The sequence below is a fragment of the Rhinoderma darwinii genome, assembly GCF_050947455.1.
Source record: "Rhinoderma darwinii isolate aRhiDar2 chromosome 2 unlocalized genomic scaffold, aRhiDar2.hap1 SUPER_2_unloc_34, whole genome shotgun sequence".
NCBI lineage: Eukaryota > Metazoa > Chordata > Amphibia > Anura > Rhinodermatidae > Rhinoderma > Rhinoderma darwinii.
In genome coordinates this window covers 376,423-389,551 of record NW_027461701.1, presented here as the reverse complement: position 1 = coordinate 389,551, position 13,129 = coordinate 376,423, and the positions used below count along the sequence as shown (strand labels likewise).

The 13,129-nt window shown below is 42.0% G+C and overlaps 1 protein-coding gene across 2 annotated transcripts in view; it reads right to left on the bottom strand.

Moving 5' to 3' along the window:
- The window catches only part of LOC142677628 (transcription factor ETV7-like), a 112,375-nt gene that overhangs the window by 62,097 nt on the left and 37,149 nt on the right, over positions 1 to 13,129 (bottom strand). Inside the window, exons 4-6 of one of the 2 annotated variants that reach the window (XM_075847245.1) lie at positions 7,595 to 7,720; positions 4,812 to 4,958; positions 2,634 to 2,776 (exon numbers count right to left, since the gene is read on the bottom strand). In XM_075847245.1, the coding sequence (XP_075703360.1) occupies positions 2,634 to 2,776; positions 4,812 to 4,830 (162 nt within the window). In that variant the 5' untranslated portion in view covers positions 4,831 to 4,958; positions 7,595 to 7,720. The remainder of the gene's footprint in view (positions 1 to 2,633; positions 2,777 to 4,811; positions 4,959 to 7,594; positions 7,721 to 13,129) is intronic. The other variant, XM_075847246.1, reaches the window with a different exon arrangement.

Sequence of the window (13,129 nt, the reverse complement as noted above, 5' to 3'; positions counted from 1 at the left end):
CGGCATTATACTGTATGGGGAGCTTATATGGGGGGCATTATAATGTATGGGAAGCTCATATGGGGGCATTATACTGTATGGGGAGCTCATGTGGGGGACATTTTACTGTATGGGGAGCAGATATGGGGGCATTATACTGTATGGGGAGCTCATATGGGGGGCATTATACTGTATGGGAAGCTCATATGGGGGAATTATACTGTATGGGGAGCTCATATGGGGGCATTTTACTGTATGGGGGCTGATATGGGGGGCATTATACTGTATGGGGAGCTGATATGAGAGGCATTATACTGTATGGGAGCAGATATAGAGGAGCATTATACTGTATGGGGAGCTCATATGGGGGGCATTATACTGTATGGGGAGTTCATATGGGGGGGCATTATACTGTATGGGAAGCTCATATGGGGGGCATTGTACTGTATGGAGAGCTGGTATGGGGGCATTTTACTGTATGGGGAGCTGATATGTGGGGCATTATACTTTATGGGGAGCTGACATGGGGGTCATTATACTGCATGGGGGCTGATATGGGCGGCACTATAATGTATCGGGGCAGCTATGTGGGGCATTATACTGTGAGGGCTGATATGGGGAGCATTATACAGTATGGGGCTGTTATGGGGGGGCATTATACGTTATGGGACATTATATTGTGTGGGGGTAGCTATGAGAGCATTATATTGTGTGGGGGTAGCTATGGGAGCATTATACTATGGGGGCTGTTGGGCAAGGCGTTTGGGCACAGGCACGCGCAGGGGTCTGATGATGGTGGTGTTGGGGAGGGGTAGGGGGGCCCAAGCTGAATTTTTGCACCCGGGCCCATGAGCGTTTAGCTACGCCCCTGGAAGTAGTACAATCGACAGAGGGATAAGCCACGGTCATTTGTACGCAGAGTTCGGTACACAGGGGCGAGAGATCAGCTGTAGCTAAACGTATGCAGAGTTCAGTACACAGGAAAACAATGGACGTTAAACGCACAGTAGCTGGATTACTGGCAAGCCAAAATAATCAGGCACAGGAAGTACAAAGTTGTGGGTAAATATAGGGCAGCAAATACTGTGATTGGCCACATAGCAGGTGCAATCCATAACAAATCACCAAGATCAGCAAACACATGGCTGGAACAAGGATAGAACAAGCAAGGATCTCTGTAGCAGACCGGTGGATGCTGTAAAGCAAGAATGGAGAGTCCAGAGTTCAAATCCAGGAAGTTCAGTTCCTGACGTTAGGTGATGTTCTGACTTCTATACCACAATTAATATCACATGAAGAGTACATTCTTGTATCTAAGTCTCTGAATGCTTTTCGGCATACAGATTTTACATAGAGGGGAATGTTTTTATAAACTGCACATTTTTTAGGCAGATTGCAATTTTTTTAAACTGCCGGTCCTATTTCATGCATTTTATGGCTTTGATGAATGCAGTCTTTGTACTGCTGCAGTGTTGTTGCTATGTACTATGCAACTATTGTTAGGTAGAGATAAGCGAATGGATACACTTAGGCTAGATTCACACGAGCACATTACGTCCGTAATGGACGGAACGTATTTCGTCCGCAAGTCCCGGACTGAACACAGTGCAGGGAGCCGGGCTCCTAGCATCATAGTTATGTACGATGTAAGGAGTCCCTGTCTCACTGAAGGACAACTGTCCTGTACTGAAAACATGATTACAGTACGGGACAGTTGTCCGGCAGCGAGGCAGGGGCTCCTAGCATCGTACATAACTATGATGCTAGGAGCCCGGCTCCCTGCACTGTGTTCGGTCCGGGACTTCCGGCCAAAATACGTTCCGTCCATTATGGACGTAACATGGTCGTGTGAATCCAGCCTAAATGCGAGATTCTAAGCAAAATTAAGCAGTTTAAGAGGTTCACCAAACAATCTCTGTATTACTGGCAGCAAATTGCAAATGAAAGTAGCGATATCAGCAAAAAAAAATTCACAGCATGTGATGGCATGTGCCCAGAACACTATTTAAGACCCTGTATTGTGTTTCGGGTGTCATTTCTAACCTCTATAGTGTACAGACTGCCTGTAACGGTTAGTCAGTAAGGCTCTGTTCACATATGCGTTCCGTGTTCCGTTGTTCAGCTCGATTAAAGGAGCAGAACAATAAGAATACAGGAAGCGCCTAATCTGTTGCCTGATGGAAACCAACAGCGCCAGACTGGACCCATTGACTTAATGAGTGCCGTCGGGTTTCCATCTACATTTTGTCTATATACCAGACAATAATTTTTGTAGTAAGCAGCTGACGCCAGTGGTTGCCCTGACTTTGTGTACACGCACAATTGCAGTAAGTGTTATTGGAGTCCCCTTGAGGCAATACATAAAATCAGATTTAGAAGCCAGCCAATGCAAATGATTGTCTGCACTTCAGACATTGTCAGGAGGATTCCTAAATTTCGTACCCTCACTGTCCCAAATATCACAGTTGCCAGGAATTTATTGTACTTTAGAATTCTCCACATAATTCACGCACCATAACAGTTCAAATGCTGAAAACTCCCTTTGTTTCCATCTTGTTAAACAACTTAACCTACCAGTAAACATTATTAAGTAATTATTGCCTGGTTGTGTTTACATTTATTTTTATGTTGGTAATACATTATATGGAAACTACCTTATGATTTCCCCAGAATGCGGCGAGCTTGTTTGGATCCACTATCCTAAAGATTTTCAGTTCTTTATCTTCCCACCGTATGGATGATTCATAGCGCTTGTCCTCAAGGAGCTTGTGCAAATAATCCCACAAGATCCTGCAACCTGGATTCACAATTACAGACTATTACTTTAATCAGTTTACTACAGACACCATAATATATTTTACTGACAATGGTCTATATGTGGTTAATAATGTATTTTTGTAATTGAAAACCACAAATTAGGAATTAAATTTGAATTGATGTTTAACAGATACATGCCATAAATATCTGATAGGTGCAAGTCCCACCTCTGGGACCCCCACCTATATTGATAATAGGGGTTCCTCGACACACATACTGCCTGGTGAGACGGCTACCAAGTTTGCTAAGTGGAGAGAGCCACGCATTTGCAGTGCCACTCCATTCATTCTTTACATGTTCTTAAGATAAGTGGGGTTTGCTGGGGTGAAACTTATACCTATTAGATCATCATGGCATATCCTGGGGATATGCCATAATTGTCTATGGTCCAGAGATTATAAAGTAAGGCTTAGAAAATAATAATATTATAATTCAAAAATATACATATAAAGAAAATGTATCATGACAAAATGACCTATTGTTTAAATCAAGTTTTTGTGTCAAACATGGTGGTGTGTAAACAGTGTTTTCGAATGAATCACAAATTGTTGCAGATCAATAGATTTATAAAATTCTCGCAGTATGACTTGAGAATACGGGCACTTCAAGCAATTTGATTTTCTTCAGTGCCGTCCTTACCGAGGCCGGTGAACCTAACAAGTATGCCTGATGTCCCACCAAATTGAGTTGCGCCAAAGTAACTGTTGTCTCTTAGCCTGTTCTGCCGTGCCACTGTCGTTCTCTGTGAGGTCACTCTTTGCCACAGCCTATCTCGCCTATGCACCAGCATGCGGTTGTACCAGTTATGTAGTATTGAGAACGCCATGCAACTCAGTAGGTTCTCATAGCCGTTACGACACTACCTATAAGGTGATTCCAACTGCCCACATTTCTCCGGACAATACATGAGTACAGTTCCCACGTCATGAAGTGGCACACACAGTCTTTAGTCCAAGTCTGAGGCTTTAAGGAATCACTCTGAACAGTTACAATCAACAGTTGGCCAGTCTCTCACTCTAGGTTCAGCATGCTTTTGGGCACAGCCACGGCTGGTCAAATAGCAATGGCTCTCACTGAATTTCTCCAGCCTACCGGCAAATCTCACGCTAGCTGGGTGTGGCCTGCTGTCGTAAAATAAGCTCAGCAGTTCCTCTAACCCTCCACGAGCTCTCAGTCACACACACACACACACACACACACACACACACACACACACACACACACCGACTCTACTTCCTGCAACCAGTTCCCTTATCTCACTTCCTCCTGGTGTCTGCTATGACATGTAGTGGCGATAGTTAATGTTAGAGTTTAACCTCTAAACACTAGGCTACACGCACACAATAACAAGGGTGGAAATAACAGGAACAGTCTCAATAATAAGGGTAAAAAAGCTAATCCCTTACATTTTTGTTTTATCATTTTCCATAAAACAATCTATTACTATCAGTATCGAAAAAAAATATTGATCTTGCAGTTCTCACGCTGACCACTGAGCCTCACAATAGGCTAACACTTCTTGTTCTGCAGAGATCACTTTTCACAGGCAGGATTACAATCCTCCTAAGCTTTTTCCCTCCCTGCACATGAACTCTGCACACAGAGCATGCCCACAACACTCTTCCATAGAAGTCAATGAGTGGTTTTCTGACTGGGTTTTCTATGTGGCTGCTGTAAAGCAAATCTCTAAAATGCTGTTCACAGCTCAGAGCAGGAACTCACCCCCATAATCATGTACAGAAAATAAAAATATAAACAATCAGAAAATAAAAACAGATTAGAAAAAAGGAATTTGTGTCAGTATACAGTTATGACTAGTAAAAAATAAAGTGATTAAATGTTTCTGGAGATTATCAGAACTGGACATATGTAAGATAAAGTATCATAGGAAGACTTGTTTTGAGACTTCCTGACATTAATTTCAGTAATGACCTACTTGAAGCCTCTCCACATCTTCCATTGACTGCTTTGAGCTATTTTAAAACGTTTTTGACATTCTCTATTTTCAGATTTACCCTTTATTTTTCTATCCATATAGTCAATGTGTTCTGCAGAGCTTTCATTATTTTGTGTTCCTTGTGTCCTTCAGAAAAGATTGAGAGGTACATCTTGGACATTATCCTCTGTAGCTGGTTTTGCAGATAATTGAGAATTCTCTGTTTCTAAACACACAAGTCAATATATGATTAGGTTGTTTTTATGCAATATTTATTCATATTTGTATATTGGAGTTCAAGCAATAATCATGTATCACCCATAGCTTTTAATTACTCTTTTTTATTTTCCTCTTTAATAATACTTATATGGAAGTTGAGACTCATATCACAGACACCTTCATTGCCTAAAATAACTATAGAGATTTTATTTGCATACTTGCTAAATGTCCTTATTTTTGTGGGACTGTCCTGCAAACCGGACCATAAAGGGGACAAGGTTTATTCTAATCTGCATTTAAAGGGGTTTTCCTGAAGATTTTTTGGGGCGGTTAACGATTTTGGTAGTGTTCCCAGGCAGGATGGGTAGAGCTTTAAGTGCCCTGTAATTTGCGATTTAAATGTTGATAAGAATGTACTTTCAGTGAAAACATCATATTTTACATTTGGTTGTCTAACTTCAACTAGACACATAAGACTTACCAATGTTTTTATTGTATTTGATACTAACTTCAGATATCTATCAATTGGTCTAAATATTGAATTACAATTAATAGTAGCAGCAGAATATTAAAAGGTAATACTAACAGGTAACACATATCCAGAAGTATATATTGTAACCAGGGTCACCAACCCCTTTTTTTTTTATTTTCTAAACAACTTGGACACTCTGGAAAAACAAAATAATTTCTAAAGATTGCATCATCTGTACTCCTGGCTTGACATTTATAACATACAAAACGTTACACTGATGAAATCCTGGAATGAAAATGTCTAAGGCCCTGTTCACACGTATTGTTTTTACAGGCAGAAAAATCTGCCTCAAAATTCCTGATTTTGACCTGTCTGTAATTTCTTGCCGCAATCTTCGTGGCGTGTTACGCTGCGTTTTTCGCCACGGCCATTGAGCGCTGATGGCAAAAAATGCAGTGAAAAACGCTTTCTCTGCCTCCTATTGATTTCAATGTGAGGTGAGAGGCGTAACCGCGGCAAGAAAGAGCATGCTGTTTTTTTCCCATGTGACCGCCGCTACAGCCTGTGATTTGCTGCACCGGTCATATGGGTTGAAACGGCATCACACGAGGCTGGCCTGGAGGAAGAAACACAGACTTCTGGGTAAGTATAAGATTTTTTTTTAAAATCGTGAGTTGAGTTCTTTGCAGCGGAATCTCTGTGATTCCGACGCAAAAAAACGCAACTGCTATTTGTTGCGGGTTTTACCTCCGAATTCCTTTGCGGAAAAACTGCAGTATTTACGCAACGTGTGAACTGACCCTATATGTGCTCAGATATTCTGAACTATGCAAATACTCAAGCAAGATGCTAATCAGAGACAAATGGGTACAGAAGTGGGTAATTTCTCTAAGGGGGGATTCACACGAGCGTGTATTGGGTCCGTGCGGGACGCGTGGTTTTCACGCGCCACGCACAGACCAATAGAAGTCTATGGGGCAGTACAGAGAGTCCGTGCTTTTTGCGCAGCGTTTGTCAGCTGCGCAAAAAGCGCGACATGCTCAATATCTCCGCGTATTTCGCGCATCACGCACCCCATGAAGTCAATGGGTGCGTGAAAACCACGCAGGTCGCACGGAAGCACTTCCGTGCGAACCGACTGAAACAGCGCACCAGCTGTCAAAAGGATGAATGTAAACAGAAAAGCACCACGTGCTTTTCTGTTTCCAAACATCCAAACGGAGTGTCTTTGAGATGAGCGAACCCGTAAAACCGAACCGAACTTCACCGGGTTCGGCCGAACTCGTTTTGGCCGAACCCGGCAAAAAAAATTCCAGTACGCGACGTCAGGAGACAGTCACTGTCCAGGGTACTGAAAGAGTTAAACTGTTTCAGCACCATGGACAGTGATTTCCGATCCCAATATACATGAACCTGTAAAAAAAAAACGAACTTCTGACTTACCGATAACTCCCGGCTTCTTCCTCCAGTCTGACCTCCCGGGATGACAATTCAGTCCAAGTGACAGCTCCAGCCAATCACAGGCCAAGCACAGGCTGCAGCGGTCACATGGACTGCCGCGCCATCCAGGGAGGTGGGGCCCGATGTCAAGAGAGGCAACGGCCAGAAGGGAAGTTCTCGGTAAGTACGAACTTTTTCTTTTTTTTTAACAGGTTTCTCGATATTGTGTTCGGCATTCACTGTCGAGGGTGCTGAAAGAGTTACTGCCGATCAGTTAGCTCTTTCAGCACCTTGGACAGTGACGGGCGTCGACTAGCCTCATCTCTATGATGGCGGCTGCGCGAAAATCACGCAGCCGCGCATCATACACGGATGACACACGCAGCTGTCAAGTGGTTTTTGCGCGCGCAAAACGCCGCGTTTTTTGCGCGCGCATAAACGCAACGTTCGTCTGAATCTGCCCTAACTGGGATGCCAGAAGATAAATAAACAATGAAATCCATTTAACTGATGTAATTTATTTAGTTAAAATGCATGTGATCTGCTGAAAATGGCCAGCTTAAACGAGTTGTCCAAAATTAGAAAAAAGGGTCTGCCTATTTTCCAGAAACAGCGACACTCTAAGAATTGACACAAATTAATTTATGAATATAAATATAATAAGTACAATATAATAAGTACATATGAGCATACAGCCAGTACACAGATACAGTGTACAATGAATATCTCACTTGTATTTATGCAGCTCTGTAGATGCGGATGGTGACTTTTTCTTATACACTGGCTGAAAAAAGAATACCTTACTAACCCCTGTCTGTGATTCTTAATGCATTGTAGTAATTCAAACAAAACATCACCTGTAAAAAAGAAGAAAGGTATTAGCTTGTGTTACTGTCTTTTTTACAGTCCAAAGTACATGATTAAATATGTGATACAGAAACGTAGCATGAAAGAGGTTTTCCAACATTTATCCTTGTTATTCCCAACTACTCCAATGTTTATGTCCTAGCACATTGACATGTCGTCCATAATGACGTCACCATGGTTAAAATGTCATCAAACAATTTTAGTCTGCTTTAGGGAGTCTTTCGATTGTTGGAAAACCCTGTTGAGCCCAGATGCAAAATCTGGCACTTCCAAATATCACGTAATTGATATAATTCTGTAGAAGTATCTTACGTAGATATAGCACCATTGCTTGGCTGCAACTGCAACCTCTGCACCCACAGCTACATTACTCCTGTTATGTCAACGTCTCTTATAGTTCGAGATCAGACCTACTCAGCCAGATGTAGCCCTCTGACCTCCAATCCTCTTTGTGTCACAACTTTAAATGTTTTAAATCTTAAGGTGGACCACCTATATATGTGTTGTGCCACCATACCAGACATTACTTAATAAATCTTGACATGCTTTGTAATTTCTAAGCCATTTAGACACTTTAGGCCTTATTCACATGAACGTTGAATAAGTCAGTGTGGCGGCCGTCTAAACAAACCTATGTAATTCAATGGGGCCGTTCACACGACCGTTGTTTCAACAGAGCTTGTGAAGGGTCCATGAAAAATAGGACATGTCCAATTTTTTTGTGCTTCACGAATCCCTCCATAGGCTCTAGTCTATGGGGGATGCGTGATAACGCGTCCCACAGGGGTGCAGCACAGATGCACCCCGGTCGTGAAAAATGGCAGTTTTTCACGTTCGAGATATCCTACTCTCGTGTGAATCTAGCGTTATAGTCATAGCTCCGAATATTTCCATGATGGCGATAGAGAAATTTGAGGCCATGCTCTTATTATACCTTCCTGCCTATGAGAACCGCTTACAAAGTTTTTGAGGTTCACCAAATTAAAGCTATTAAATCACTGGTAGTTATGCAATGCACAGAGAATATACAAGCTAAATATAAGGATCTGCCCTGTTCTGTTAAGGCTTTAAACAGTCTTAGAATTTTGTCATCTACCTTTTCCTGCTATCTCAATGGATTTTAAATGTTTGGACATAAGTAGTCAGAAGCTAGTCATAATGTAATGGCATACCTGACTAATGTCACCCATTTAGTTTATTGGTAGATATACTGCTGTTTTGTGAGTGTATCTTCACAACTCAACATACCTCTGACAGAAGACAATGAGAATGTAGGAAGAAGTAAAACGAGCTATAAATTGAATTATTTTCCGATACGATAAGTATTCCAAATGCTTTTGTGAGTATGTTAATTGGAAAAGGAACATACACAAATATATATTTACCAGGAATATCTTTTTGTATCATGGGAGACATTATGCCTTTTTTAAAACATTGTTTTTATTACATTTCTAAATAAACAACATTAATACAAGCAAATACAAAGTGGCATCTCTTTTGTTACAGAAGATCGTAACTGCATTGCATATACGTAGAAGACAAAAGACAATTGCTACACAAGTGGAGACATAGTAAAACTGGAACTGGTGGCCCACAGATAACAAGAAAGCGGAACAAGGACAGACAGGGCTAGGGGAGGGTATCGGTGGGCAAGTTATCAAAATATGCTCGGTCTAAAGGAGAGTCATGATCCGGTAGGGTGATTAATGGGACTCCTAGGGGTGAGAGATAATTTAGGCCTCTCAAGGAGGGGACATGTAGGCTATTTATGGGTCCTATATCTTCAGGAAGGACTGTAGTAGGGTGACTGAGTGGTTTTGAAGAGAGGGAGGGAGGGAGCTCTCATCCCACCGGCACCCTGAGTGTGATCGCAGAGTGCTGGTGTCTTCTATGGCAGCCGAGGGGCCTAATAAGGGCCCCCAGGTCTGCATGTAGTATATGCCTGTTAGGTCATGCCAGAGGCACGGCCTAGCAGATGCCTGTCCGTTTTACACGGACAGGCATAATACACTGCAATACAGAAGTATTGCAGTGTATTATAAATGTGATCGAAGGATCGCATAGTGAAGTCCCCTAGTGGGACTAGTAAAAAAGTAAAAAAAAGTTTAATAAAAAGTAAAAACAAAAAAGTGAAGAAAAAAATTAAAAACCCACTTATTCCCCTTACAAAATGCTTTATTATTAAAAAACAAAATAAAGTAAAAAAAGTTACACATATTTGGTATCGCCCCGTCCGTAACAACCCCAACTATAAAGTTATTACATCATTTAACCCGCACAGTGAACCTCCCAAAAAATTAAATAAAAAAACAATGCAAAAATTGCTGTTTTCTTTGAATCCTGCCTTAAATTCTATGTACCCCAAAAAGGTGCTATTAAAAATTACTATTTGTCCCGCAAAAAACAAGGCCTTAGACCTTAGACAGCTATGCAAAAATAAAAAAAGTTATAGCTCTTTGAATGAGACGATGTAAAAACTTAAAAAATAGTTTGGTCATTAAGGTCTAAAATAGGCCGGTCAATAAGGAGTTAATCATGTAATATTGCATTCGAGAACAAATCTCTCATAAGAAGAGGACAGGTTGCTTTCAGGAGCTTGCTATCATCTGCTTTGTGGCTACAAATAGGATGCCGGCAAGCTTCTGCTTAGCATAGGAATCCCCTTTAATATTTTTATTGAGAAGGACTTCCCAAAGGGAATTTTTCTCAAATATTAGCCTGTCACAGTACAAATGAGGTAGTATATCTTGGTACTAAAATTTGCTACTGTGGTGCAAGTCCTCCTAGTCCTCCAAGTCCTCCAGGTATACAGAACATCACAAGTGGAAGTACAGCCTCTAAAACAGGTAGGGGAATAGCCAGGTACTGCATGGACTATATGGTTAGGCGCGAGAGGATGTGGAGAAATGAGTCTCTTGTAAGCAAACCACATCAACATGGATAATATGGTAATAATGGAATCTTTTGGATTTCTTGTGCGGTGAGTTTTAGCCTTGCACGCTGTGCAATACTAAAGTTAAGGGCGTGAGGAGAGCAGCATTAAACTATCGATCAGTAAAGGATCATCAGCGACCCATGTGTAGGGTTTCCGTGAAAGATAAGTGTGGTGAAAGAGGGACGACATTGCACTGCAGTGGTGAGGAATAGAGAACTCTCTGCAATTGTAGAATTGAAGGGCGCAATATAAAGTTTATCTGGTGTGACCAACGGAGGGGGTAAAGGAACAGGGGGACAGAAGCCTAAAGAAACATCATGATGTAGAATGACTGTGAACACATTGAAAACATTATACAGGTATTAGCCTACATATCAATATGCAAGTATAAGCAAAAAGATAACAATAAGAATAAATTACTAAAAAAAAAAAAAAAAAGAGGGGGTTGGGGAGGAAAAAACTGAAAATCAATAAAAATTACTCGTAATGTCAATCAGCAACAGCATAAGAGGCGTATGTTGCAAATGAGAAGCAAAAAACTGTATGTGATACTAATCTAGAGTAGCTGATTACATTTAGCTGCACAATGTGGAAAGTCCAGCAAGAAGTCAAGGCACATGCTGGGATGAGGTTGAGCATTTATAGCTGCGTGCTGGGCTGGTCTGCTCTGGGATAGGTACTGGAATGTAAGCTGTGAGGTACTGGGTCTGCTCTGGGATAGGTCATCTGGAGGAGGTGATAGGCTGGATGTGGTGCCTTCCAAACAAAGCTGTGATAAGCATTTTTTCACCCCTTTAAGGTAAAGGACAGTGCGAACCTTGTCATTGGAGATAAATGTAAATTTAAAGGGGAAAATCCATTGGTACATGATGTTCTTCCTCTGCAGAATTTCTAAGTAGGGCTTTAAAGCACGTTTCTTGGCTATGATAAAAGGTGCCAGGTCAGAAATTAGTTGGTACGTGTGACCTTGAAAAGTCAGGGAAGTGGCAGTATGGGCTGCCAACATCAATTCCTACCTGGTGCAGTAGAAATGTAACTTTGTGATGATGTCACGGAGGGTCCCTGAACTTACTTAGCCATCAAGACTTGAAGAACCCTATCCATTTCAAGGCGCTCTGCTGAGATTTTAAGGGAAAGTTCCTGCAATAGCGCCGTAATTGTGGCTTGCAGGTCAACGATGTGCTCGGATAGTTCACTTATACAAACATTGTCCCGGCAGGCTATATTCTCAAAATCCTCTAGCTTGTTCTGGAGTTGCAAGTTGTCATCCCGGTCTTCCAGCAGGTCATACTGGAGTGAGGAGTGGGACACACCATTTCATCCATGCACTGTTTTAGGAGATCTGTTCGGGTGCCCAGCTCCCTAATTTCTTTAATGAGGTCATGAGTAATTTTAGCTGAGGTCTTGTTCAGCTCCATCTCAAGTAGGGCATGGGATTGCTGTAGCAGATTTGTAAAGTCAGAGGCTCTTAATTTCTGCCTGTGTCTAACAGAAGAGCCCTCTAGGAATGAGTGGCTGGGCTCCGAAGAGTCTTGAAGGGTGGACCGTATGGTCTCTTCCAGGCAGTTGAGCTGGCACCATCTTGAATGGGGCCTGTAGACTTTGTTCTAAAGGTATGACAGCGGCCAGACAGTATTGCCAGAAAGACTCCGGCTGGGTTCACACACCCTATTTACGGACGTAATTCGGGCATTTTAGCCTCGAATTACGTCCGAAAATGCGTCTCAAAAGCGTCGACAAACATCTGCCCATTCATTTGAATGGGTTTTACGATGTTCTGTGCCGACGGTCATTTTTTTTACGCTGTCAAAAGGCGGCGCGTAAAAAAGACGCCCGCGTCAAAGAAGTGCCTGTCACTTCTTGAGACGTAATTGGACCCGTCTTCCATTGACTCCATGGAAAAACAGCTTCAATTTCGTCCGTAATGGGCGCAGCGAAAGACGCCTGCACATGCCATTATGGCTGAAATTACGGTGCTGTTTTCTCCTGAAAACAGTACCGTAATTTCTGCCGTAACGGACGCCGCTTTGCCACTGCTCGCCAGGAGTGTAGGGAGAGGTGAGTTGCCTGATATGTGCCCTGTAGAAAGTATACTAAACTACTGCGGCTCAGAGTGTCGTAACTGTGCCGCTATCCAGCTTGAACGCGCACTTTCCCACAAGGCCATATAAATTTTTGACAGATGCAGATGATGGTAACATAAATTATACACCACTGTGACATAAGCCCCACCGTGAAAATTTAAAAAATGTATTAAACAAGGAAACACTGAGTTATTATGATACCTATATCTCTGTGTATAAACGATATTTGTAGGAATCAGCATATACCCAGGGCACAACAGTAGTACAAGCCCTAATTATAGCATAGGTGTCCGACAATTGCGGATCTCCTAACGCTGGGTTTCACACAATATATTGTCCCCAATGCACACATTCCTTAAACATTAAACGACCCTACGCGT